Source organism: Kryptolebias marmoratus, linkage group LG13 (assembly GCF_001649575.2).
Source record: "Kryptolebias marmoratus isolate JLee-2015 linkage group LG13, ASM164957v2, whole genome shotgun sequence".
Lineage (NCBI taxonomy): Eukaryota > Metazoa > Chordata > Actinopteri > Cyprinodontiformes > Rivulidae > Kryptolebias > Kryptolebias marmoratus.
The window spans coordinates 19,210,522-19,237,093 of record NC_051442.1 but is presented as its reverse complement, the minus strand read 5'-3'; the positions used below and the strand labels follow the sequence as shown (position 1 = coordinate 19,237,093).

Here is a 26,572-nt window from a genome sequence, read left to right as displayed (position 1 = left end):
GGGGGGGTTCATCTTTCAGGAGGGATGGCAGTGTGTGGGTGTGTGTTGTGCAGTTCTGCCTGCCCCCCTTTTCTCCACTTTGCAGTCGCAGGAATATAAACTGATGGATGAGAGCCAATCAACCTGTACTTTAAATTTTTTTTTTTTTTTTTTTAAAGGTGCTGATTTAACAACCCGAGCCCTTTAAACTTCTTCTGACACAAACACACACAGACACACACTTCAAAATGCTTTCAAGCATTGCTGCTTTTGTGTGTGTGTGTGTGTGTGTACATTTGAATAAGAAGGCTGTGCACACAGTAAGTAGACAGCTGTGTTTCCAGATGAGTGGCTTCCAAGAAGACCAATAAAGCACTGGGGTGAAGCAGAATCTGCAAATACGACGCCAGCGTTCACAAAGATTTTAAAATAAGGCAAACAATCCTTGTATTAAACACTCTTTCATAAAAAAACAGTTTAGCAGATCTGAAGTTGTTCATATCTGAAGCACTCAAAATAGTTCAATGTTCCCCCATGGGTTAGTTATGCTTGATACCAGCTGTACTCATTTATGAAGAAGTGGATACTGCTTTGTGTTTTTCCCACACCTCTCTTTGTTTTGATGGGTTGGGGGGGGTGAGGGCAGCAGGGAGAAGCAACCAGCATACATTATTAAAAAGCCTGGAGAGCACCGTTCATGACTGTCTGCATGTTAAATGGGAATCCCTGAAACCATGTGGGGCGCAGCTTTATCGTTTGTTGTTTAAAAGAAATCACGTGATGGGGCTCTGGCGTTTGCTTTTCCCGCCCCACTTGCGCTGTCAATGTTTTATTACATTTAATGGTAATTTCAGGTGTGAGATATACTCGGGGAGTCATTTCTGGTTCCTCTACATCTCACCTGCTTTTCTCTCCAGTTTACAAAGTCACTGTCAGGACAAAAAAAATAAAATCATGAGAGCTTGCGGGCTTATGATGATAATGATGATGATGATGATGTGTGTGGGTATGTGTGCGCTGCGCACCACAGCGTATGCTCTGGCAGCCGAGATGCCGCCCCCCACACACATCTCATATGCACAGAATTTCCCCCTTAAACCCATCACCATCCAATTATATGGATCAGCCTTGTCTGCCTAGCAGACCACTGTGACATACAAGTGTATCTATAAAAAGCCAGCCTCTGATAAATGACGAGCCTTGGCTCCCCTCAGCACAGTCCGTGTAAAGCATTCGCGAGGGAGTTTCCAAAATGTCTTGAAACGTTTGCGGGGGACCTCGATCTTGGGCTGCAGGAATTTTGAACATGTTCGGGAAAAAAAATGAAAAAAATCAACAAGGAAGGCATAACGCCACAGCCTGTCATGCCTGAGTCTTGGACTAAGTCTTATGTTGAGAAGAGACAGAGAGACTCTTCGGCCGTTTCAGTCAAACCTTGTAAATGATGTTGTGCATAGTATCATGGGATACTGTGAGATGTGAGACTCAGAGAATTGAATTAGCTCAATATCTGTAAAATTGAGGTATAATTGGTGTTTGCTGAGGTCAGTTAGCTGTGGCGGCTTTATTGAACTGGGTCGACTCCAAATATTAATGAGTTGTAGATGTTCATCCAATGATTATTTTCTGGGAGTTTCATCCAAATCCTTTCAATGGTTAATATTTTTTTTGGTAACAGTACAGGCAAAGAAACACACAGGAGAAAAAAAAAAAAAAAAGGAAAAAAAAACCATCATCAGCTTTTGCTTTCGGCGATGGGCAATAACCACAAAGTCACGACAGCATCTGGAGACGGGTTTTTAAATCTTTCTTGAATTTAGCTTTTGTGAGTCGGAAAGTGCGAGAAACGTGAGACGACTTTGAGACGGAGTGCATGTCATTTGCAGGAACTGTGAGTAAAAGTGGTCATTTGTTTGCAGTTACGTACATACTTGTGGTATCGATTCAGCGCGATTCCAAGTGAAAAATTGCGCATTTTCTCACAATATTGGGTCTCCAACTGGTCGCAGCTTGGAGGGCTACAGGCTTTAAGAGAAGCAGGACAAAGGGGTTAAAGAAAATCTCTCTCTCTCTTTTTGTGTGTGTGTGTGTGTGTGTGTGTGTGTGTGTGTGTGTGTGTGTTCAGCCCATGCCAGCTGAATTTACTTTGATCTATTGAGGTCAACATGGAAATCATCTGAATCCTGCTGTGATGGGACAAACACCAGATAAGCATCGCCCCATCACACACTCTCTCTCTCTCTTTCACACACACACACACATTAATGCAGCTGTACACCCATCCTGTCTCATGTGGTGTTTACGCTGAATGCTCATCTGTATTTTTCTGTTTTGCTCACACAGACCACCCACAGCAATCAGACAGGACAGTCGACAGCTGCATACAGACACACTGTTAGTCTCTGTTTTTACACCGGCTGCCTTAGAATTGTTTATGAACCAAAAAGCTGCCATCAGGTCACATGTTACAGAGGAAATCCAATCATATTTAATATAGTGAGAATGGACAGAAGAGGTAACACAGGTAACACTTCCTGCGTAAAGAACTACTGCCCTCTAGTGTTGGATTTATGTTGCTGCAAGTTCAGAGGTGCAAAAAAACAAATGTTTTAATGCATTTATAAAACAGGAACTTCACTAAGAGGAAAACATTAGGGGGATGGATTTTACTTTTTAGTTCTTTACATTTTTAAGAGATAGTTCACACATGTGTGGTTGTGTTATAAAGTTATAAAGTTTTAACATTTTATTTCTGTCTGTCTAACTGTAAAACTCTTAAATTTACAGGAGGTGAACCACTTCAAGCTGGAATACCATCATCATATTTCACACAGTGCAGTATTATGTCTTTATATCATGAGACATTGAGCAGTTTGTACCAAAATTGTAAAAAACAATGAAGTTTTCCGCTTTCAATTCCCCTTATTTAATCTATTTATGTCTTTAATTGATTTACTGGACGTTCTGACACAAAATGAACAGAAATCATGGTTTGTTGTGTCCTAAAGTAATAGTTCAAATCTTTTGAAGAGGATTCTGTAGAAAGGTTATAAATAATTTATACCTTGCCTGGAGCAGATGGCTCCTTGTACAAAATCAGTTTGGAGAAATGGAGTTTAATTCTGACTGGAAAGACAAGCTAATGGCACTTGAAAGCAGAAAACATTCTCAGTATTTACAGTTTTGGTGCTTAATTTCCCATCATATAAAGACATAATACAAATCCTGTACAAAATATTTTAAGTGAACCACTAACTGGGAAGTGAGGAAGTTCACAAAGTTCCAGCTGAATGAAATCAAAATCATGAAGGCGTCCCAGTTCCCCTTCGACACGATATCAACATCATATCGATGCAAACCGGGTTATTTCTGGTGACCAAACAACCCCAGAGCGACACTTTGTACACCCTTTCACAATCTCACTCCTTTATTTTCCCCCCCTCACACATTATAAGAACATCCTTTCAACTTCACTCTTGAGACTTTTAAAAAGATGTCTTTCCCACGTACGTCCACATGAGGGCGATGTATCCGTATCTTAAACATCTTAACTGACACGGCGAGTCTCCGTGTGTTGGGGGGAGTTTTCATTATTACTGGTGAATGTCTCATGAAGCATTCAGGAGCCCGATCTGGTTACGAGGTCTTACAAACCACGGGCAGTATTATTTCTACGCGAGCGCTGCTGAGGGACCGACTGTCGACACGGTACACTTCCTGAGTCAGGTTTTTGGTTTCACCAGGACACACACACACACACACACATAGACACATGAGAGAGCCACTCAGTGTTTAGAAAGAAAGAGTGAGAGCTGCTTTGTCCAGGCACCAGTAGAGAAAACTCTCTCCGTCCATCTGGATCGGTCTGTTTTCAGTCTGGTGATAATGTCTCTGAACCACACTGCTCTGAGACAAAAGAAAGAAAAAAAAACCTTCTGTGTGACAGTGGAAACAATTCACTTGTGTGCTAAATAAAGCTAAGAGCACTAATTTTTCTATTTAATTTAAAGAACCTGACACGTTCTAGTCCTACCCCCTCCACACAGCTAAGAAGATAAATCAACAAGAACATTTATTTATAACAAAAGCTGTCAGAACCAATAATGACTGTGCAAAAACAAAAAAATGTCTCATTCTTCAGCATGAACTCAGCAGAAGGAACTTGATACTCTTCGGAGAATAATGGTGAACTTATACTTCCTACACTAGACCTGTTTGCCCTGACTACCTTGTGTTTCCATTAAGGACTGTGCACGGCGATACTCGACACCCACAGCGGGCGCCCCTGTGACCTGAAACAACCACTTCGATTCCTCTGCCACGGACACAAAGACGCCCGGCGACGATAATCTGGACCGAATGGGAGCGCGGGGCAGAGTGGTTTCAGCACCAGATCAAAACTCGCAGCTATCTGCTCGTTTGTCCAGCAGTTTCGAGTTCCGCCTCAGGAGAGGAGGAAACGAAAGCGACGAGCGCAGCGAAGGATGTGTTTGAGATAAAAATAAAAATAAAAATCAGCAGACTGTGAAGTTTGTGGCGCAGGTGTTTTAGCAGTAAACACCGGAGTTTCATTAACTCCCCTGTTGGACGGCCAACAAAAACAGCTCAGTTCAGAAGGGCACGGTGTGGGGGGTGGGGGTGAGACAAGACTTTATGTTTCGTAGCAGACAAGTAATACCTCGGAGTCCAGGAGAAAAAGGAAAGGAAGAAAGAAGGAGAGGTCATGAGAACATCTCCTGCTGTGACAGGTATGCGGGCTAAGAGACACACAGGATTTTTCCCCAAAGGGCCTCATCGGGCTCTCAGACTCCTGCAGGGGGCTGGACCAAACAAAAAAACCTCTTAAGGTAGCATCTGCGCTGGGCTGCAACGGATGGTGAACAGCATTCACAAGGGAGTGTCCAGAATGTCTTTGGGTGTTTGCGGAGGCCCTTAACTTCCTCACATGAGTCACAGAGGCCTGCAGTCCTGTCACTGAGTTTTAAACGTGTTTGAAAACAGATTGCACAACACGTTTTCTCCCAGCCAGAATCGTTCTGTGCGTCTCAGGAGCGCTAGAGCTGTACTTTAACACCTGCACAGGAGAAAACATCCGAGGCTAAAATAAATTCATTCATTCGTTCATTTTTAAAAAGTCACCCTGATGGTAAATAATTATTTTATATAGGTCTAAATCTGCCTGATTTGATTTCCAAAGTGTCCTCCAGTAGGATAAATCATAAACATGGGGGCAGATGGGTCCAAAGTGAGCTGAGGAGAGTATGATGTGGGTGGGGGCAACAAAGATGTGAACACAGATCTCTTTTTCAAGGGAGGCCTGGGCCTGAAGGCGGCCTGAACATGCATGTTTTTAGACTGAGGGAGGAAACCGGAGAAAACCCGCGCAAACACGAGGAGAACACGCCCTTCTTGCTGTGAGGCAACAGTTCTAACCACTAATCCATCGTGCTGCCACAACAGCTTAGAATACACGTTTCTTTTATTAAACCACGCATACGAAAATAGGCTGTGGTTTTAAAATCCAGGCCGAGCAAAACACGGTCACACGACTCGCTGATCACTTCGTCACAAATAGAAGCTGACCGAGATGAGTTTTTCTGTGCCGATTTATAGATTTCAAAGCAGACGATGGCTGACATACCAATTCTTTTTGATTTTGGCCAATATGTATTATTCATTTAACAAAATATAACAATATTTGCTTGACCTAAATAAAATATATATTTATCAACCCTTTAGAAGAACTCGTACACTTAATATATGAAAAACCATTCCTGCTCACAGTAAAACCAAAAACTAAATTGTGGGCGACAGTGAGTTGGTTGTAGCAGCTGCTGCTGCTGCATCTTCATTTCCCTTCTTGGTGTGCGCAGGCGTGACCAATTTCTGATACTTTAAACGTGGCCAGGATAGGCCGATTAAAATGGGCTTCAGCTGAATAATCAGTGGAAACGCAATGAAAGAATTGCCAATTCTCTCACTAGTCCGAGTCACAAACTCGTCTCCAACAGTCCCAGCTCAGTGAGATACTGGCTTTAACTCAGTTCTGACAATTAGAAACGTTTATAAACAAGATTTCTATTAGCTGCAAAGAGTACACATTGTAACCGCAACTTTCCTTGCATTTCTTCTTCTCCGATGAAACAAACTTAATTTTTGTTGGGTTTGAACAAGTGAACTGAAGTCCTGATGCACACCTGAAGCAAACGTGAAAGACAGGTAGGTGATGCCTTCTCAAGTGTCTAAACTTCTCCTCTCTTATTTGTTCTCAGGCCATAATGATGCAGCAGAACTCCTAACCACTAAATTACCACTTCACTTCCCATCAGAAAACAGCTGACTGTTGTTTTCGTTTACCCATTTCCTTAAACTAGCCTGGACCGCTCGATTCTTGAAAGTGCCAGCTCTGTATTTCCGTCTTGTCAGATGGTGCCGATTTAAGTTGTAGTCCTTTAAAATGTGGCTTTGTTTCTCACAAACTAAACCCAGAGTTCTGCCACTGACCTGAATTTTCAGTTTTAACACTGGAGAACTCAGGGGGTCCTTTTGACCCAGAGGCAGCAGGAGGGTTTAACGTCTATGTCTTGTTAAAAGCTCCACATTCTGGATCAGTCTTTGTCTTTTTACCATGTCCTCACATAAAGACAACTCAAACAAACTCTCTCACAAACACCATTTACCAGTGAAGAGACTCCTGTTCCTGGTGATGCACACGCGAGGACGCCGACTTAAACACAGCAGCGCTCGTCTTGGAAATAACAGCACAGCCAATTTCAAAATAAAAGCTGAGCGTTTGGAATAATCTGATTTCAGATTTTTGACCTCGGGCAGGCCAGATGCAGACACAGAACAGGCCCGATGTGGCCGTGTAACGCCCATGTCTGCTATTAACCAGTCCCCCTCGTAATGGAGCCGTTAGTCCAGGACAGTCTGTGAAAATACATTTTCTCGAGCCGGATCGCGGCTGTGATTTGACACAACAACACTGTCACCGCGAAGACTTCACACACCAGCAGGGAGAACGAAAGCCTCACCGAGAGGTGCATTCACAACTTGCTCACTGCCATCCCACACATTTGAGATTCCTGTGTAGTAAAAATGTTGTGCTTTAAACAAAATAAGCATCACACCAAACAATGGTTTTCCCTCGTTTCACTTCACAAATGTCCTATTTTTATTTTCCCCTCACGACATAGCTGAAAAGCACTGCTCTTCAAGGGTCAACCTAGCAAAGCTCGGTTTGCGAACATCTGCGCCAAACATCTGGGCAACAAAAAGAAACTTTCACACAAACTGAAATTGTGTAAAAGCAGGAAAGTCGTCGTGGACAAAAGCATTGCTCAACAAGACAAAACAACCATTGAGATTTCCTCTTTTTGCAGTTTGAAAAGAAAAGTCCCAATTTTCAGCATTTCATCACAAGCCGTCAAGCACCGATGATCAAAAGTGTGACTGTGGGCTCTTAGATTTGATTTTACGCCACTGATACTCAAACGTCCCCAGAATTAAGGCAGCTTTCAAGAAAGCAAGAGCAATTTCAGACAAACAAAGGAGTCTCATGAGGTCACAGTGACTATTAAAAATCTAGTTGTAGTTGCCAACAAACACATGAGAGTTTTATTTATTTCGCCTAAAAAGGACAGCAGGGCTTATTTATTATTCTGCATTAGGACTGCACTATACTAGGAAAACTAACAATTGTAGTATTTTTGTTGAATATTTCAGAGACAATATTAATTTAACAAACCTATAGTCATCTCTATTCTTTTGTCATCCCAACACTCTGTGTTTTAGCATCCAGGGTAAATCCGGTGTTAGCATCAAGAGCAGGGAGAGTCCATCCAACATGGTAAATATATTATTGGTGTAGATAGACAGAATCCAAACAAACAGTCATTTGCAATACTGATAACAGACAGAGACAGTGATGGCGTGAGTAGAAATTTGGGATATATTTTGGTTCCATATTCAGCATCACTGAAGTGAGACAGTGGCTCTCTGCTGATTCAGATGAGTCTGTTTTCAGTTTGATATTTACTGTAATAAGAGCTGCATGAACCAGACACCTGTAGTAGGGAGGATCCTTGGTGTCAAAGTTACTCATTTTTCTGCTTTAAGTTAAGTTCTTCTTGAATGCTAAAGAATTTCAGAGGCAGCAGCTAATGCTTGTAAGCTTATTCAAGGTTTGAAAGCTGTCCCCTCTTTGTTTGACTGACCTAAACAGAGCTAGCTCACACTGCAAATGATGTCATAAAAATAAATAGTTAAACTCCAACGCTAACTCTGCAAGTTATCAAGTTAGGGCAAGCTAAAGCTTTAGCTTCACTGGCTAACCTAACATTCAAAAGTCAAATCAGTTCAAGTAACTGCCTGACAGACGTTGAGTGGCCACATTTCTCAGCCGCTGTTGATTTGAATAGTTTAAAGAGATGTGTGCGTATGTGTGTGTGTGTGTGTGTGTGTGTGTGGGGGGGGGGTTGGTCTCTGAAGCATTCAATTTAAAAAAGTGATATTTTATTGTCAAACTTCACATGCTTCTCAACATAAAATGACAGGGTTCTCAAAGCATTTCAAAACAAATCAGTTTATGGTTTCTGTGTAAATTTATCAAATCATCTACCATTTCCTAATCACTGCCTTCTTTGGCTTCCACAGAAGAACTCATCTTGAAAACAAGATGACAGAGTTTGACCGAGTGTCCCATAAACCACGGAGTACTGAACACTTCATGTGGCTGTACGAGAGAAGGACGGGGAGCTCTGTGGACCCACGTGCAGAACGTGCACACACCGGTTGCTCGCCACGAACGCTCCCCGCTGGAGTCACCATGGCAGCCGCGGGAGTCAGCCAATCAGAAGGGACCTGCTGTTAACTCCAACTGTAGGTTTTGAGGATTTTTGTTCCTTTCCTTTACAACACTGTCGGTAAAATTGCAGCTATAAAAGCAAAAATCTGACTTTAGTTTAGATTTAGCTATATATTAAATGACCAATCCATGTTCTTCGTTTCCTCTTCAGTCAGGATTTCAAGCTGCACAGTAGCTATTGTTCAGCCCTAACGTTGAATACAGTACTGTGGTTTGCTCGTTCATTAGGTGTGTGGAGGAGGCAGCTAACTGACAGGAAAACCACCATTTATCGGGCGCTACCAAATCTTGCAGCTGCTCATCTCGCTTGCTTCGAGCAGAGAGGATGACGTTCTGCTTCTTATCGACGCATTCCTGTACATTTACAAAAACCGTCCCAGTTGCAAATCATATTCTGAAAATGGGGGGGAAAGAAAAAAAAAAACAAAACTGCGAGCTGCTTTGTTTTTCATCAGTCTTAGTCCACGAGAAGCAGCAACTTGAGGCCCGAGAAGTAAACTAAAGCGTAATCGGGGGAAAATCAGAAGAAAAACACTGATTGGTAGCAGAGTCGTGCGGTCATTGTGTTCAGATAACCGTCGCCTCCAGGTGCCTGTAGTCTCTTCCTGCTTCTTATTGTGAAAATCTTTCTAGAATGAGTTTGTCCCCATTAAAAACTCGCAGGAGGTCCACGCCTTTGTTGGTTTTAGCAAGGACGTACACGTACACACATGCACACAAGGGAAATGTGCCACAAATATGTTACAAGCCTGATTTTTATGTTGCCTGAAGCTAACAAACTTAATCTTTAGTAAGGCTAAATAACTGTTTGTTATTTTTTTTTTTTTTAATAAACAAGAACTAAAACTAAATCTGAACACAACTGAACAAAAACCAGCATTGTGCGTTGCGTTGCTCGTCAAACACTTTCATTCTGCTCACAGTTTCCGCTGCCGTCGGCTGCGGCTGCTGTCACCAACAGACTGCAGGAAGAGGCTGTAGCACCAGACAGCAGCTACTCTGTGTCATTTCAACCTGAAACAGCACTGAGGAAAACCCTGCTATGGGCACACACACAAAAAAAGCCCCTTTGAGTAAAGGCAAACCTTCAGGTCAATTTAAAGCGGTAGTTCAGCTATTTTGAAGTTAAATGGACGTTTAATTTAAAGTTAACCGACCAGAGCGAACACAAAACTGGCAAAAACTCAGCCAGTTTTACAGATGTTGAGCTAAAACTTGGTGTGGCGGTAGTTGAGAGTGATCCCTAACACACTAATTTTTAAAATATATAAAAGGTGATGTATATGTATATAAAAGCTACAACGCGTAGTGTTGCAATCAAATGTTGACAGCGTTTCAGGTCAAGAAGAATTAAGCGTTTAAAAAAAAGTTTACAAACCCTTCTTTGTAATGACAAAAGCAATAATAGAAAATGAACTGCCTAATCACTTGAAAAGGAAATAATCAAATTTAAAAACGCAATTAATCTTTTGTTATCAACCTAATAAATCTGATACTTTTAATTTGATCTAACATACTTGTTTCGGTTACGCTCAGAGTGAGTCACTTCTGCTTTTTTCCACGTCAGATGGGTCAAAAGATTAATAAACTAAACTTCCCGTTCGATGACAATTAGTCAATTAGGAAGATTTTTGCCGCAGACGGGATTAATGTAAAAAAATGTGGTGAACTAGCTCGGTTTAAATGCGACAGATTCATCATTGTTGACGCTGTATTTTAAAGCCACACATTAAAAGGTGAAAATGAAAAAAAAAAAAAAAAAAAGTGACGCAACACAGGAGCGGCTACACCGGATTTTTGCGGCCGCTTGGTTTCACTAATGACTGAGGGGAACTTTGAAATGAACCTCGAACTGTCCATTTCTCCGTTATTAAAAGACCAACAATGAACGAGGGGTGAAATACTCCGATGTCCCTGAGAAAAACTGGAACAAAGCAAACGACCCGAGCTTCCATTTCCTACCCGGAGCGCCAAGCTGGAAACAATCACAGGCTCGTGGATTCCCGGGCTGTTCGGGACGAGCCCGGACACGTCCTGCTTACGGAAGCCAACAGACAGCCAAGCCAGAGGAAAAGGGAACCTGTGTTATATTTTCACTTACTCTCAGGAGATGACACAGGAGTGACAGAAACCCTGTCGTCCTCCAGGATTCCTCGAATGAAAACTCTCACCTGCCATGTCTGTAGCGAAACAGCGCATTACGTTCAATCAGCTTTAAAAAAAAAGGGGGATACACGTGGGATACACGACAATAAAAGGTTTAAACTACTCATTAGAAGGCGCAGCTTTGTGCCATTCAGTCCTGGGTCACTTATGTGTTCATCTTCACCGACTCATCTGGAGGTGCGGGCGACAGTGATGAACGGGGACGGTTATGGTTCCCATGAAACCGAGCACTACGTCAACTGAAGCATCGTATCAAAGTCCTAATAGATTTACAGTTTTGTTTTTTGGTGCTTTTTTTTACAGCAACGCCACACTGGCAGGTAGCTCGTGTAGGACCTGTTATATGAAATCATCTTTCTGCATGTTTCAGCTTGTTTGGACAGTAATACAGGCCTTTCATTAGTGTAAGAAGTGATTAGATTGCACTTATAGTAAATAGTTGTTGTGTTAAAACCAGCTTTACTAGTCTTAGAGAGCTGGGAGGGTAGCTGAAGCCTAAATGTAGTTAGGAGGATTCAGATGGGGGTTAGAGGAAAGAAACTAATCAGATAAAGATTCAGAATTGTCACAGAGTTAAAAAAAAAACAACTTTTATAACATTTTGTCAGTTTGGACTTCTTGGCCATCTCTCTTCCTGCTTCCTTGTCAAATTAGTGCTTCATATTAGATTCTGAAGCGAGTACTTCGCTGTGCGGAAACTGTTTCGAAACCATTTTCGATCAAATAATGGCTTCAAAGGATCGGGACAGTTTAATATTAGCAGGTGAAGCAAAGAACTTTGGACAGCTTCCTGTAAAAAAAAAAAAGCAGACCACCTGCCAAATCAACCCACCAGTGCTGCAGATGAACATCCAGTACCGGGACGTGTGAAGATGTGCAGCGAGCTGACGTGTCGATCGACTTTAAACAGAAAATCGACACAAAGCCCATTCAGAGAGAGAACCAACATGCATGTCCTTTAAAAAAAAACCTGCTCTTTCTTGAGACTGTTTAAATGTTAGTCATATAGTACACTGCTAACATGCTGGACTGTTTAAACGTATGGAGTCACTAAGAGCTGCTGCGAAGAAGATCAGATACCTAAACACCTCCCCAAAGATAAAGCCGATGTTGAAACACTTGCCTCAGACAAATGAACACTTTTCAATAAAAAGCAAACCTTTAACGGCACCAGCAGTCGCTGACCTCTTTAGCAAAAGGAACTCATTGGGGTCATTTTGCAGAACTGTAAACCAGTCTTGCCGAAACTTCTGCTCATTTTTCTTTTTAATGCAAGATCACTTCAGCTGCGAGACGTTTGAGGTTTTCTGTCAGGTTTCTGTTGCAATAGGGTTCAAACACCACATACATAACTTCAAACTATAATTTCTTGCAGGAATGCGTATCACCCGCCGCCGCCTTGCATGCCACAAAGATTTTGCACAATTTGTTAGCGCTCAGAGTTTGCGTTGAGAATGACTCTCAGCTACTACCACATCAGATCTGAGCTCAAAATCTGCAAAACTGAACGAGTTAGATCCATTTTTTGTGTTTGCTAAGGTCAATTAGCTGTAGCAACCATCCTGAGTTGGGTCAACTTCAAAAGTTAATCAGTTGTAGATGTACATCCAGTGATTACTTACATGATCACCCACCTTTCATGGCGGTGTGCAATACCAAGTATTTAAAAGTCTTGAAGAGTGTATTAGACACTGAAATTATGGAGCCACACAGGCTGACAGTAAATAAGCTGTTCACCTGTGATGGTTCTGATTATTCACACCATTTGAAAGTTTGATAAAGATTGTAGTGCACTACTTTGCAAAAGTCATAAAACTAGTGTCTTGTGTTTATCAGCTTCAACATCAGCCGCTTGCTTGTTAAATTATGCAATAAAACCAACAGTTTTTAAGGTCTTGTTTTTGTTTTTTTATTTACCAGACTGTTAAACAGATTGTTTTATAATTGTAGGGATTTTCTTTGAATACTTTAATACCAAAATTACTTGTTCACAGTCCAGAAGACTTAAGACCTGTTACAATAAAGCATCTCTTAGTAGTTTAGACTCATCTCGCCTCGATGCTACCATGTTTTGTTTTTTTTTAAGACTTTTCAGGTCTTGTTTTTATATGAATATGAAATCCAAATACTTAATAATTGCCTAAAATCCGCAACACATTTAAGTGTATGAGGTGTGTGTGTAGAGAGAGAGAGGAACGGGGTAATTTTCAAAGTTAAATGAAGCTGATTTGAGAAATGTGTTAAAAGTAAGATGAACAGGAAGCAGCTCTCACTGCACTCCCATTCCGTTACTGACATGACTTACAAATATGAACTCAGTAAATTAATGAGAACGGATTTGCATTTCTATGGGGCAAAAACAAATTGATTGGGGTTGAATAAGAACAACGTATTGTTGGGATTCTCGGCCTGCTCACTTTGTAAGGAATAGGGAGAAGAAAAAAGGTCAGAATGCCTCAAATAGCTACAGACTGGAAACTGAGAGGGTTTGGCAGCCTGTTGGTAAAACACAGAGCAAAGTGGGTTTAACTTACTGACACAAGGCACTTATTGTGCTAATGACGGCGATAAAAGATGTCAAAGAGAGTTAAATTGTTAGCGCAGTCCATCTTGCACAATGATCGCTGGAGATGGGCACCAGCTCCCCGCGACCCTGCATGGAAAAGGGGGTAAAGAAAATGACTGGACTGGACGGATGGAAAGTCATTTCTTACTGTGGGCCGTGTGCAGCAGCATCTCTTCTTTCTAACGCACGTCATGATGTCGTGTCTGCTCTTAATACGTTTAATTATTGACCGCCCACAGCACAAAGGATGATGAATGGAATCTAACAGATCCAACGTTAAGCAAAAGGCTTTCCTCGTTTTCTCAGAGATTACAGCAGCAATATCATTTAAATAGAGATCTTGTAGGCAAAAAAAACAATAATCTTGTATTGTTATGGAGGTGTGCACAAAAGACATAAAAACATTACAGAGCTATGGTCCGACTTCTAAAGCAGAAATACGGTGATTATTTCGCCATTGGTGTCTGTCCAAATCTGCTCCCCTAAGGGAACGATCTCTAACCTGATGCTGGAGAAAATGTTTTTACTGGAAACATTTCACTATGAACAGCTGGTCTGCAGTCAGTCATCACTAACTGCACATTATCTATACCAGGGGTTCCCAAACCTTTTAGCTTCTGACCCCCAAAATAATGTCAAAGACCCACGACCCCAAACATCCTTGGTTGTTTACACAAACAAAATGGATTAAACTCATATTATACCCATTTTTTGCCCCCTTTCTAACTATTTATTGTTATCTTTTATAGCACCTGTAATGAAAATATGCTAGTAGGAAGTATTTTTTCTATTTTATTTGATTTCTGGAGCTCATTTTAGGACCCTTAATCTGTTGTTTTGTGACCCCACAACCCCAACTTTGGGAACACTGACAGACATCTATCAGCTTCACTTAATACCATCTTGTTTACAGTCAGCAGGTATAATTCAAGTAAAATATAGTTCACCATCTGAAAAATATAAGGGCATTCTCTTGTTGGTTTTTAACTTTGATGCAACCAAATGATCACTACCATTGCATGGAGTTGCAGTGTTGGGTGAAAGCTTACACAACACAACATGATCGCAGTTTTTCTTTTTCTATGAAAGTCTTAAACATGTATATTTTGTATTCTGGTAGTTACCGTTCTTAGAGAGAAGTCTGTATAGGCAGGTCAGAGCTGCACCAGAATCGGAGGTTGGTATCAGGCACTATAAATCTTCATTAACGCCGTGAATCGGGAAGGTTGACAGAGAGGTCAGAGCCACCAAACGGATGTTACACAAAGACCCCCCGATATCAGAGCAACATCTACAAACACTGAGGAGCCGGAGAGCTGCTGCTACACGGACTGAAAAACCTGGACCACATCACCAGATGAGCAGGGGCTGGGGGGGGGACCCGAGAATACCTCTGGTTCATCCAGCAGCGCCACACACCCTCTATTGTTCGCGGCCGTTACTAATTCTCTCCACCGCTTATCCCCGTTCTCAGAGGTAAACATCAATATCCTGTGGGATAACAATGATGGAACAGATTAGGAGATTAACACTAATTGCTTTTCCTTACTGACACACATGCTCCTGATAAAATATGGGCCCCTGTACAAAGGTAGAGAAAGTGGCGGGTTATGATTAGAAACCCCAGCTGTGCCTGGTTTCCTTCTTTTCTTGTTTTGTCCGAATTTGCATTTCAGAGAATCAAGATCAGCTCTTCACGGTTAACTTTAACTCTCAAAAACCCTGTTTCACCACAGGATGCCAGCAGATGAGTGGTTTGGTGTTAAAAGTCATGGCACTGGTGATAGTTCACTTTTTTTTTTTATTATTATTATTTATTTATTTTTTTATTTATTTATTTTTTTTTTTAAATTGCAGCTCTTTCAAACTCAAATAGCAAAGCCTGCCAGGTTCCAGACGTTAATTGACTTGAATACCCAGTAAAAGTCATCAGGCAATCAGTGAAAACAAAAGCCGACAATAATCCTCCAGGGTTAAAAAAGGACAGAAGAGCTCATGTGTCACAGAACAAGTTTGGTCTGAAAGCCTTCCTCCGTCTATCCTCATGTTTATGCTCGTCAGCCAGTTGACTCATAAGACTGCAGACAATCTCGGTCAATATTGCCACACTTTTTTTTCTTTTTTCTTTTTAAGGAAGTCTCAAAATAATGCTGTAGCATTTGTACAAAGACCACAGACTGGATTAGTTCTGATATTGTTTCCTCTGCTGACAAATTTACTTTGTGATTGGGAAGAAAATGACCTGTTTAAGCTGCACTGAAGCAGCCTCACAGCCCTCGTTCTGTTGAAAACATTCATTTGACCAACAAACACAAACAGCTGTGCGCAGATTTTAAGTCAGTAGAACCATCTACATAAAGACGTATTCCTTTAAAAAAAACATTAATAATGTGTGTAAGTTTTAAACAAAGGTCTTGTGTGATCCGTTAGCACTTGGAGAACGTGTTTGTGACTGACTCTCAGCTACCACCACACCAAATTTTACCTCAACATCTGTAGATATGACTAGCCATTTTTGTGTTTGCTAAGGTAAAATAGTTGTGGCAGCCATTTTGAATCAGGTTGACTCCAAAAGTAAATATGTTGTCCAGGAATGACTTTCTAGGCATTTCAACGAAACCCCTTGTTAAAATTCCTCAAATATTTTGCTAATAGACAGACAAAACAACACACGGATCACCTGCCTTACGTGACGTCAGTCGACAAAAAAGGACACGGCTCGAGTTCCTCTGATGACATTTCATCCTCCAATAAATGTCTCTATTACACTATTTATATTACAGTAGAGCAGAAAATGTGTGTCATATTTTCACAACTACATACCCCCAGCAACATGCCGTATGAATGGAACCAAATAATGCTTTTATTCTCACTAAATGGAAGCTATTTTGGTACAGTATGTAACACTGAAATAAAGTCTGCCATTAACAGTCAATTTCAAATCATCGAGAATAAATAGTCATTAGAAAGAGTCAGTATGTAAAGCTGCTGCAACATGCAGGAGTAATCACCTGTAGGGATGATTTGGTGCACAGGAAACATTTGAATTTATCTTTTCACAGTGATCAGTCTGTCTTTTCTTTTCTCCAAGAGAAAGGAAGTTGCTGTGTGTTTGATTAAGAGGCTGTGTGTGTCTCTCAGACTGAGGTTTAAATCTTTACACACAAACCAAGTCCGTGTCTTAAAGGATTAGGTGACATTTTTACATCTTCTGATCCATCCGTCCATCCAGTTTTCTTTACCCGCTTCTCCTTTCTGGGTCGGGGGCAGCTGGTGTCTCTGCGTGAGAGGTGGGGGACACCCTGGACAGGTCGCAAGTCCATCGCAGGGACACGTGGAGACAAACGAGACAAACAACCGTTCGCGCTCTCACTCACACCGAGGGACAACTTCAGAGTTACCAGTTGACCTAACATGCATGTTTTTGGTCTGTGGGAGGAAACCGGAGCACGTGGAGTAAACTCACGCGTGCACGGAAGAACATGTAAACTCCACCTTGGAGGCGAACCTGCGACCTTATTGCTGTGAGGATAAAGCTCTAACCACTGCTCCACCGTGTCGCTCCGTTCTGATTCCTCTTGAGTTTTTTTGTTTTTTTTTTAAATGAGTGAATCTAAATAATCTGCATAAAATGCATTTAAATGTTGTCCTGTAGACAATTTTGATGTTGTTTTTTTCTTGCTTTTGGACTTTATTTTCTTTTAAATTTGTGAACGAATCTTTCCTTTAAACCAGGCAGAATGAGTCAACCCCTACTGTTGATTCTTGAGCCTTCATTAGAGCTGCATGGAGGACTCTTTGCAGCTGCTCGCAGTCTTATTTTATGTGGCCGTTTGTGTGGTATTCGATCTCCCACCGCAGTCACAGGATATTACGTCACCCAGCGCCCACCTGACCTCCTCGCAGGAGGGGACAGAGCAAGCTACAAGGGGTGAAAGACTAAAAAGGCTTGATGAGACACATTTTACAACAAAGAAGCATTCGATTAAAAACATCAGACTGCTTCTTTCTTTCCTGACAACAACGCAGCTCCTTCGAGGCTCCTGAAACAGATGAAATTCATACCGCAACTTCTAAAGCCTTTAAGCCAGATATAAACACCTAAAGCACATCGCCTCACAAAAGAAACTACTGCATAAACCAGCAACACGGCATCAGAGATCCTGCTGCTTGCACTGAAGCAGAAAGGCCCTTTGGGATCATCGCTGGCGTCAGCCACACGAATAAATGAGTAAAAACACGATCTAAAAACTTGAGCAGGGTCTCACAAAGGAAATGACTTGATGTGAAACGCCACAGTTGCTTACCTTTCCTGTTTACACACAGAAATGTTTGCGCTGCTGCAGACTCTGCGGCAAATTAGTGTCACTTTCAGGCCTGCGAAGTGCAGTGGTACCGAGAGGATGTAGCTCGCTTTGAGCTTGGTCCAAACCAGACTTTCAGCAGGGTCTCTCTCTCTCTCTCTCTCTCTCTGTGTGTCATGATGTTCGGTGAGAACGTGAAAAAGCAAGATGTTCAAGGCTGACGCGGATCGAAACAAATCAGAGAGCTCTTGTTTTCCTGTGCGTGATAAAACAGTTAAGAAGCGATGGTGCATTCACCTGCAGGGAATGGAGTCAGTGTTTGCTGTGCCGATAAAAGCATGAATGGACCAGTTTAATTCAATTAAAGACTTAAAACCAACATGGTAAGATGTCCTAAAATTCATAAAGTCGATTAAAAGTCAGAAACTCAAGCTGAACCTTTTTGACTTTTACAGTTTAAGAGTCGGGATGACCGCCATTACAATTCACAGCTGTGTTTATAAGGCCATGTCATGAACGTCAGAAACACTAAATAGTTTATTACGGGCGCTTCTAAATGTATTTCGGCTGGTGTTATTCTGTTTCCATTACAAATTTTCAAAGTATAAAAATTTTCAGTACAACTCCCGCCGTTTTAGGAAAACAGAGAAATATGTCAAAATGTGCAGCTTCGTCTAAAATGGCATGCTGCTTTGACTTTTGATAGCGTTGCAACATGTGGCGTGGTTGAAATTCACAAAACAAAACAGCGAGAAATTTCCATATTCAAAGAAATGAAATTTAGCTCAAGGCGTGAGCAAACCCAGCCCCTCTTTAGAGCTCTGCAGCTCAGCCAAACTTCACAGCAGAAGCATCATTTCAAAGCGTAAACGGGTCACAGAGAGTTGGATTTTTACACACCCAAACACTTCTCGTTTTCACACAAGCACACAATTTTTTTTTTGTTAAAGATTTCACAGAGGAGTGCTGAACTTGGACGCAACGGCATCACAAGAACTTCTGAGCTGATCAGACTTTCCAAAAAGGTTTTTGCAAGCAACCTGGTCTTACACCTACAGACTTCACACGTCCTACATAGTGACACACATCAAATCATGGGCGCACTTGTTTTCTTCCACCCAGCGTGTCTCTCACCTCTAGAGGACCTAAAGTGTTTGCTCAAATCCTCCGAGAGCGCAGAGTGCACACATCCAAACTCTCATTGACTCCCATTGTATCCGAGCTCAGTTTTCGCTTCAAAACTGGAAGTGAAGGGTCTAGTTTTTAACATTAAAACACTATAGACATCTATAAATATATATATATATATATATATATATATACACTATTTACCTGTGAAGGACAGACACTTCTAAAAGTTTTTCCAACATAACTACTGGTTTTCACATGGTGACTAAGGCTTAATTTCTACTCTGCATTTCTGCCTGCCTTAACAGGAGTGCTGTCAGGGAATGACGCACAGGTGTGCGGTTACCATGGTGACCATAATGAGCCCGTGGCAACAGCTTTCACATCTTTTTCTTCTACTTATACAGTTTGTATACCAAAATGTAGACATTCTGTATGGTTTATAAAAAAAAGTACCAAATCTCTTTTGAGCTTTTTACAATTTTTTTTTTTATAAATAAATGTATATTTGATGTTATGGTGCTCAGTAACAGCAGGGGTGTTAGCCTTTTACCTGCAGAGGAGGAGTCCTCATGGTCGGAGCTCAGGTAGCCATCACTCCTCCTGTCCGGGGTGCTGCGCCCGGAGCCCGGGGACGGTCTGAGGTGGACCGGAGGGAAGGACGGGGACAGCCAGCCGTCCTCCCCCGAGTCCAAGTCCCTGCTGTGGCGGGAAGGCCCCCGGCCGAAGCTGGACGTCCTCTGCCCGTCCCTGGCCGCGCTCTTCGGCGTCAACAGGTTATTCCTGACGAAATTCTCGTTCAGCTCCGCGTTCTCGTACTCTCTGTCGCTGTCGTCCCCGGTGTCATTGACCCGCGGGGCGGCGGCCTTGTCCGTCACGTCCCGCCGCGCGAAGCCGGAGTTCGGCGGCGGGACGGGGATGGGGACGGGCTTACCTGTCCTGCCGCTTATGCGGCCCCGTTCCCGGGTAAAGCAGCCGGAGGCTCCCGGGGCGTGTCCCGCTGCGTGCGGCTTCAACAAGCCCACCGGGTCGGACACCGCCTTGGTCCTGTCCCCGCCACCCTCGTCGTCCCTCCGCTGCGGTTTCCGGGCGTCCCCCGGCTTGAAGGAGGCAAGCGGCGTCACTGCGCCGGAGGTTTCCTCCTCGCCGCCTCTCCTCTGCCGAGCCACGGTGGTCTGCAGGTAAATCACCTTGAATTTCTCCTCCGCCAGCGCCTTCTGGAGCCTCTTCAGGTTGCTTTTGCATTTCTCCAGCTCAGACTCGATGTCCTCCACGGAGTTCAGGTCCATTTGGGGCACATTTCCGTCGGGAAACTCGCTCTTCCAGTGTTTCGCGAACTCGTCTTGCTCCCACATATTGATGTTGTCTGTCGGGGCCGGAGACAGGAAAGCTGAAGCTGTCAACTATCTGCGCGTCTGACGCAGACACCCACCTTCCTCTCTGCTCCCCTGCTTCTGTTCAGGAATAATAAAAAAATACTCTGTCGTGATGAAGTTCACCCCTCTCACACCATCATCACCTTCCCACACAGGGCAGACGGCAGGCGCGCGCTCTGTAGCATGCGGTCAATAACTTTGCCACAGTGTTGAAAAAGTTTCAATACTTCCTGTAAGCAGCCGTGCTGCGTTCAAGGACTGCTGGGAAAAGTGAAACGCCTCATATCCAGGGGCTCTATGTTCCTTCATTTACCCCTCCTGAAAGTCGGTGTGTAACAGCTGTGATTACTGTTCAGATAAGGTCCTATAAGCGGAATCATAAAAATATTTTTATTTACTTAAAAAAAGAAGGAAAGAATGTCAGAAACAAGTAGATAGCAGCCCATACAGTAGCAAATGAAAATGTATGTTTATTACTACATTTAAATATATTAGATGAAACAACAAATTTTCATTTAGTCCCGCAACTGCGTCATAATTTGTGTTTCAGTTTAGAATTCTTCGAATTCCAACATCATTTGAACGCAACAAATCTGCATTCTCTGTAAAGGTATTTTTCTACTAATCTGACTGGTGTTTTCCCTGTTTCAGTAGATCCTAAAATAAATGATAATCTGTGATGAACCCTGACATTTATCTGGTACCTTTCTGTGTGGACTCAGACAGAAAAGTAGTCCAGACCACCTGCGCAGAGCAGGACTGTAAAAGGTAGATTTAGAGAGATTCTCCCTCATTTATTTATCCTTTCAGATTATGGTTTTTAGAGGTCTGAGTGTGACTGTGTTCACCAGGATTCTACAGCCCTCAGAGGAAACACTGCAAGGCAAAACTTGAGCATCTTAAGTGCATCTGCCTATGACAGGTGTTTGTCACTTCCTCGTTCCTCGTTCTCCTGCCTGTTTTCACTTCTTAATGTTTTATCACAGCGGAAAAAAAATCTGTGCTTAGGCACGCTCCATTCTCAGCCTCTGGCACACCGAAAACCATTGACTCTGCATGCTGCTGGATGCTCAACATACTGTATTTACATGAGAAATGTAAATGGGGGGGGGGGCGAGGAAATTGCATGTAAACCTTTTATTACTGTGAGTTGTACTGTGATATACATAATTTCTAGAATGCAGGAAGGACATAATCACCCTTATCTGTGCAGAATCCGTGCAGCTGTCCGCCAAACAAAAACAAAACAAAACAAAACCACAAAAACTATTTGGTCAGCTGCCAATCAGCAGACGTCCGGTAAAACAGATGTAAGGCTACACGGCGAGCAGGCAGACATGGTTTGGGATTTATGCCTAGAAGTGAGATGGATTCTCCTAAAGCTTTCAGCGCTTATTGATCAGCACTTGTCCCAGGCCTAACTGCAGTGTAAAGCAGACTGGAAGGGCTGCAGTCGTAAAACTGGATCATTAATTATGAGCCCGGTTGCAAGGAATGTGTGGAATTTTATGGGTAATTCACGGCGGACTGCATAACTACGACTGTCAGAAGGCGTCACACTCTAATTAGTTAACTGCTGTCAGCAAAAATCAAGCTCCAAATGTTCACTCAGAGTTGTTTCCAGTCCGAAGACACCCATAGGTGAGTGTGTGTGTGTATGTGTGTGTGCACAAACACTGTAGTCTTTGCAGGTGATATTAACTTAATCAAGCATCATTATTTAAACTAAATCCTGCATGTCCTGCCCCCATCAGATAGTTCCCACTGAGCTGCAGGAAGTCTTCTTCTGCACAGTTGGGATTGATTCATGGATTAAATGACACTCTGAGGGATGTTATCCAACTCTTCCAGAACCACGCCTCTCTGCCTCGTTCAAATCCAGATATCCTGGATTCCTGAGGGAGCCAGTCATAATGAAAAAAAAAAAAACCTTCAGCTATGCTGTGATTATAGTATTTGAAGTTGGTGTCAATAAGTGTGTTTCTGTGCTTTCAGAAATGATGTTCCAGATCTGTGCTGGTTTAAAAAAAAAAAAAAAAACAGAATTAGCTTTAACAAGGCAGCGAAGAAGGTGAGTCTTTTACTCTTTTAAATAAAAAAAATATATGTATGAGTGGAAACCTTTTGAAGTGTGCTTCTGTAGAGAGGTTATGAACAATGACTATCTGACCTGTTGCAGGTAGGTCTTTGAAGGACCTCCGTCTGAGTTTAGAGTCCGATTCACGTGACTCCGGACAGGTTTCCCGCTGAGTTTGCAAATCCCGTCCACGCAAACTGGACTGGGCCTGGACTGATGAGCTAACAGCTGGTTTAAACATAACTGAGAGCAAAGTGAATCGCTGTCGTCTCGAAGTTATATAGTTTAGAATCTTTTAGATCAGCTTTAATTCTTTAATTTTTCACTTAATTATTTACATGAAATTCTGTGTTTTTACTTTTGGTTTAACTGCTAATTGTAGTGTTTTCCATGGCGCACAATGAAAATAAAGATTTCTACTGACGCAAGGTTAATCCTGATGGAGCGTTGGAACGTTTTTAAGACAACACCGACACACTTTGGTCTCGGTTAGAGTTAGCTGTTAGCTCGTCAATCCAGTCTGACCTAAACTTTGCTTCTTTTCACCACATTTCTCCAAACAGAGGTCAATCTACAGCAGGTAAGATATTAATTGTGCATCGCCGTTTTACAGAACCCTGCTTAAAAAAAGTCTAAAAATATGCCTTTAAAACAGCAGCTTAACCCCTGAACTAATGAATGCGGAGCCTCTGTAAGCTGCTGAAGTAATTACAGGGTGTAATGGCTGTAAGGCTGCGTTGCACCACATCAGAAATCAACAAAAGGACAAAAACAGCATCCACATCTGACGGTCTGCTTCTTTAAATCAGTGCATCTTTTTGCTGCTAGGCAGAAAAACACTTTATTTGTGGTTGTTTGGCGCCCTCTTGTGGCTACGAGAAAGTAAGCAGTGGAGCAGATCCAGAGCAATACTACATTTATTGAATGATTTACTTCCACGGTACTTTATTCTTATAAGTGGTACTCACAGAAATATTGCTGACAGGAAAGGGACTCATCTTAAGACAACAGCGATATACTTTGAGACGAGACAAAACAGAATCTACAGATGTTTTACCGTGATTTAACAAGCTCTATACGCCACTTAAAATCAGACACACGCACATATCAAAATAGACTAATAAGTTCTTACAAAACATAGTTTACACTATTCGGTTTGTGCGGATGAAGAGATGGAAAGGACATGTACAACATCTCATTAAAATAACATCTCATGGTTCAACACATAATTGACAAATCTTCCAAATTTGCTGTGCAATTTTATTTTATTTTTTCTGGAACCTTTATTAAGGCAACGACAGGACAGCACCACTAGAGTTGCAGGTAGGTAGAATCAAAGGCCACACAACACACCCCAGAAGATGTCACAACAACAGTTTGGGGTCAAAGGTTGCAGGTTATGATCTTCTATGGCCTTCCTGAGCAGAAGTAGGATATTTGAGGTGTGTGTTTGGAATGATTTTGAAGCCATCGGTAATCAGACCTGTCCTTTAATACTATAAAAGTTCAGTTCATTTAATGTAAATAAATGTGTTTCTTTAAAATAACAGTATCATAAATACTTACCGCGATAATAAATCAGTCTTCAGATTAAAGACTGACTCTTTCTAAAGCCTTCATAAATGTTTTTTTTTGCATAGTTAATTGATTTTCTGATAGTAAAACACATAGAAAACTAAATCAGAGTGTAAAAAATGGATATTTAGTTATGTCCAGAGGGTTTATCATTTGTTTGACTGAGCAAAGTGCAAAATCTACACAGATTTCTGCTGCCGTTAATAGAATATTCACAGCCGGCTCACAGAGCACGTTTCATGCCTTCCTGATGGCGCTTGCAACCAGGGTTTCTCGCCTGGTGGTTAGAAATGCTTGCTGTTTCTCATAATAGGCTGCCTCATTAATAAAAGTGGGATAGACGGTGCCGGAGCCTTGGTAGTGGACAGTCTGTCCGTCGAACGTTTGGAACATTGGGTCGCCGGGGTTCAGCGGCTCCCAGTCACAGTCCTGAAACAACAACAAGCAATAACTGCAGGGAGAGCATCAACTGAATACTCCTTTCCCTTTTCAAAACGACTGGGATTTAAAAGGGTCCCGCACACTCTGAGGCCGGAGGAAGTGCTCGTGCAGCCTGCAAATAGTTACCTGCAGGTTGGTGTGAACCATGGCGATGATGTTTCCGTTGGCGTCTCTGGGGTAGTCGATCCTCTCCAAGACTCGGAAGACTTCCACTGTGCAGGAAGGAAACTCCATGCCTGAACGACACGCGGAAAACAAGGCGGACGCTTTCTGAAGTTTACATATGACATGATTAAAAAAAAAGACCAGATACAGGCCACTCAGAAGTTTAAAGAGAATCTTTAATTCTGATCCAACTGAGGAGCTGATGGCAAATCAAAACATTCACAACAGTTTATGCAAATGGTATTTTATAACCTTTATACCCCTGGAGATTTCACAATACACAGTTTTTCTCATAAAAATGTTATGACCTCCCAGCTGAACATGCTCCAGCTAGCTGAAGCACCACAAGTGCTACAGCTAGCTGCTGTTACCATCAAATTCCACGTTAATAACCATGTAATGAGAAACTGACAGCGAGCTAAAGATCTAAAAAATAGTGTGCTACAACTATTTTTTGTTGTTTTAAGATGACAGCAATCTACGTTCTGACTTGTTCACAGAGCTATCCTCACCAGGTAAGATATTAATTGTTCGTAACCTTTCCACAGCACTCTCATTTAAAAGAACTGCTGAGCAACTGCTATAGGAAAAGTCACCCACTACTTAACAAAAACATTGTTAGCTGCAGTGATGTTATTGAGGAGGACAGGAATAAAAACAAAATGGGAAAAACTGAATCTCCACTCGCAACAAGCTAGCATTAGCATAGCAGCGCCGCTAGCCACTACAGGAAGGTAAAAAGATAGCAGTTTAAAACTCCCATGAGTCTTTGCTTTAAAAATTAAAGGCATGGAACTGTTTAGGGTTCGTTTATTGGTTTTTGTCATGTGACAACTATTTAGGCATTTTATGTTGCTTTAATATTAGCAATTCACTGCCTGTAAGATAAAAGTTTTTCTGGCAGTGAGTTCTAATCTGCTGGTGGTCACTGACCAAGCAAGTTAGATATTAAAGCTTAATTTTTTTTTATGTCTATTGTCATAATATTCGAAGACTACTGGGCTCATATGTAGGTTAAGGAACACCGTCAGTGGCTGCTTTCAACAAAACCAAATAAAGCTGATGTATCGCCTGTCCACAGTTATCCAGAATATGTTGGTGTAATCCCTAATCGAAAAGGTTACCCACAAAAATCACCCACTTTACTTGTTTTTCTGAGCAGACGTTGAGCAATCTTCTCGTTGTTACACGTTACAACAAATTAGTGATCGATAAACTGCAAAGAGCCAAAACATCTGAGCAACTGGCTCGCAACTCATTTTCTAGACGACTTGCCCTTCTGCCCGGTAGAAAGTGGTCCTGCTCTCAAAGCACGTCTAAATGTAACATATGTTCCGAGACGTCAGTAGAAATGTACGCCGAGTCAACAGCCAGGACAGAAATGGTTTTGGCGTTGCCGCTTTCACCTGCAGCCCTCCTATTTACCTACAAGCCACATTTCCAGAATAGCTGGGTTGTCTTGTAGAATATAACAAAAGTTTTGTTATAAATACAGCAAGAAGTTTCACACGTCCTCTGTGCTGCTCTGGTTGAAGCTTCAGAACCACGCAGGAAGTGTGGTGGCGTTACATAAGCAGCTCCTCAGATCAGCAGCGAGCTGAGCTGACACGCAGAAGAACTGAGGACAAACGGCTCAGTCACACTCCACCAACTGTTTATGTGGCATTCGTTTTCCAGATGAAGTCGTTTTAGCAGTGATGAAAGGCTCCATAAAGCTAAACGACTTGTTTCGCCGCGTTGCTCGACTTTTAACGGGACGCAGGAACGTGGATTCGTCCCCACGCCGGGGCGTTCATTAGCACCAGTGTGGTCCCACCACGGACGATTACCGCACCACTGGCAGTCGGACTGTGCTGGCATGGAAAGTGACCAACAACTCCCAACAAGCAGGCCATTCAAACAGCAGGGCGGTCGGGGGAGGGAGTGGGG

The 26,572-nt window shown here is 42.3% G+C and overlaps 2 protein-coding genes across 2 annotated transcripts in view; both read right to left on the bottom strand.

Moving 5' to 3' along the window:
• Positions 1-20,605, bottom strand: part of abr (ABR activator of RhoGEF and GTPase) — a 133,635-nt gene extending 113,030 nt beyond the window's left edge. Inside the window, exon 1 of the mRNA XM_017412599.3 lies at positions 19,563-20,605. Within this exon, the coding sequence (XP_017268088.1) occupies positions 19,563-20,364 (802 nt within the window). The 5' untranslated portion in view covers positions 20,365-20,605. The remainder of the gene's footprint in view (positions 1-19,562) is intronic.
• Positions 20,606-23,363: 2,758 nt separating this feature from the next.
• The window catches only part of aspa (aspartoacylase), a gene marked incomplete at its 5' end in the record, with an annotated part of 8,116 nt that continues 4,907 nt past the window's right edge, over positions 23,364-26,572 (bottom strand). Inside the window, 2 exon segments of the mRNA XM_025005139.1 lie at positions 23,364-24,466; positions 24,605-24,714. Coding sequence (XP_024860907.1) covers positions 24,275-24,466; positions 24,605-24,714 — 302 coding nt within the window.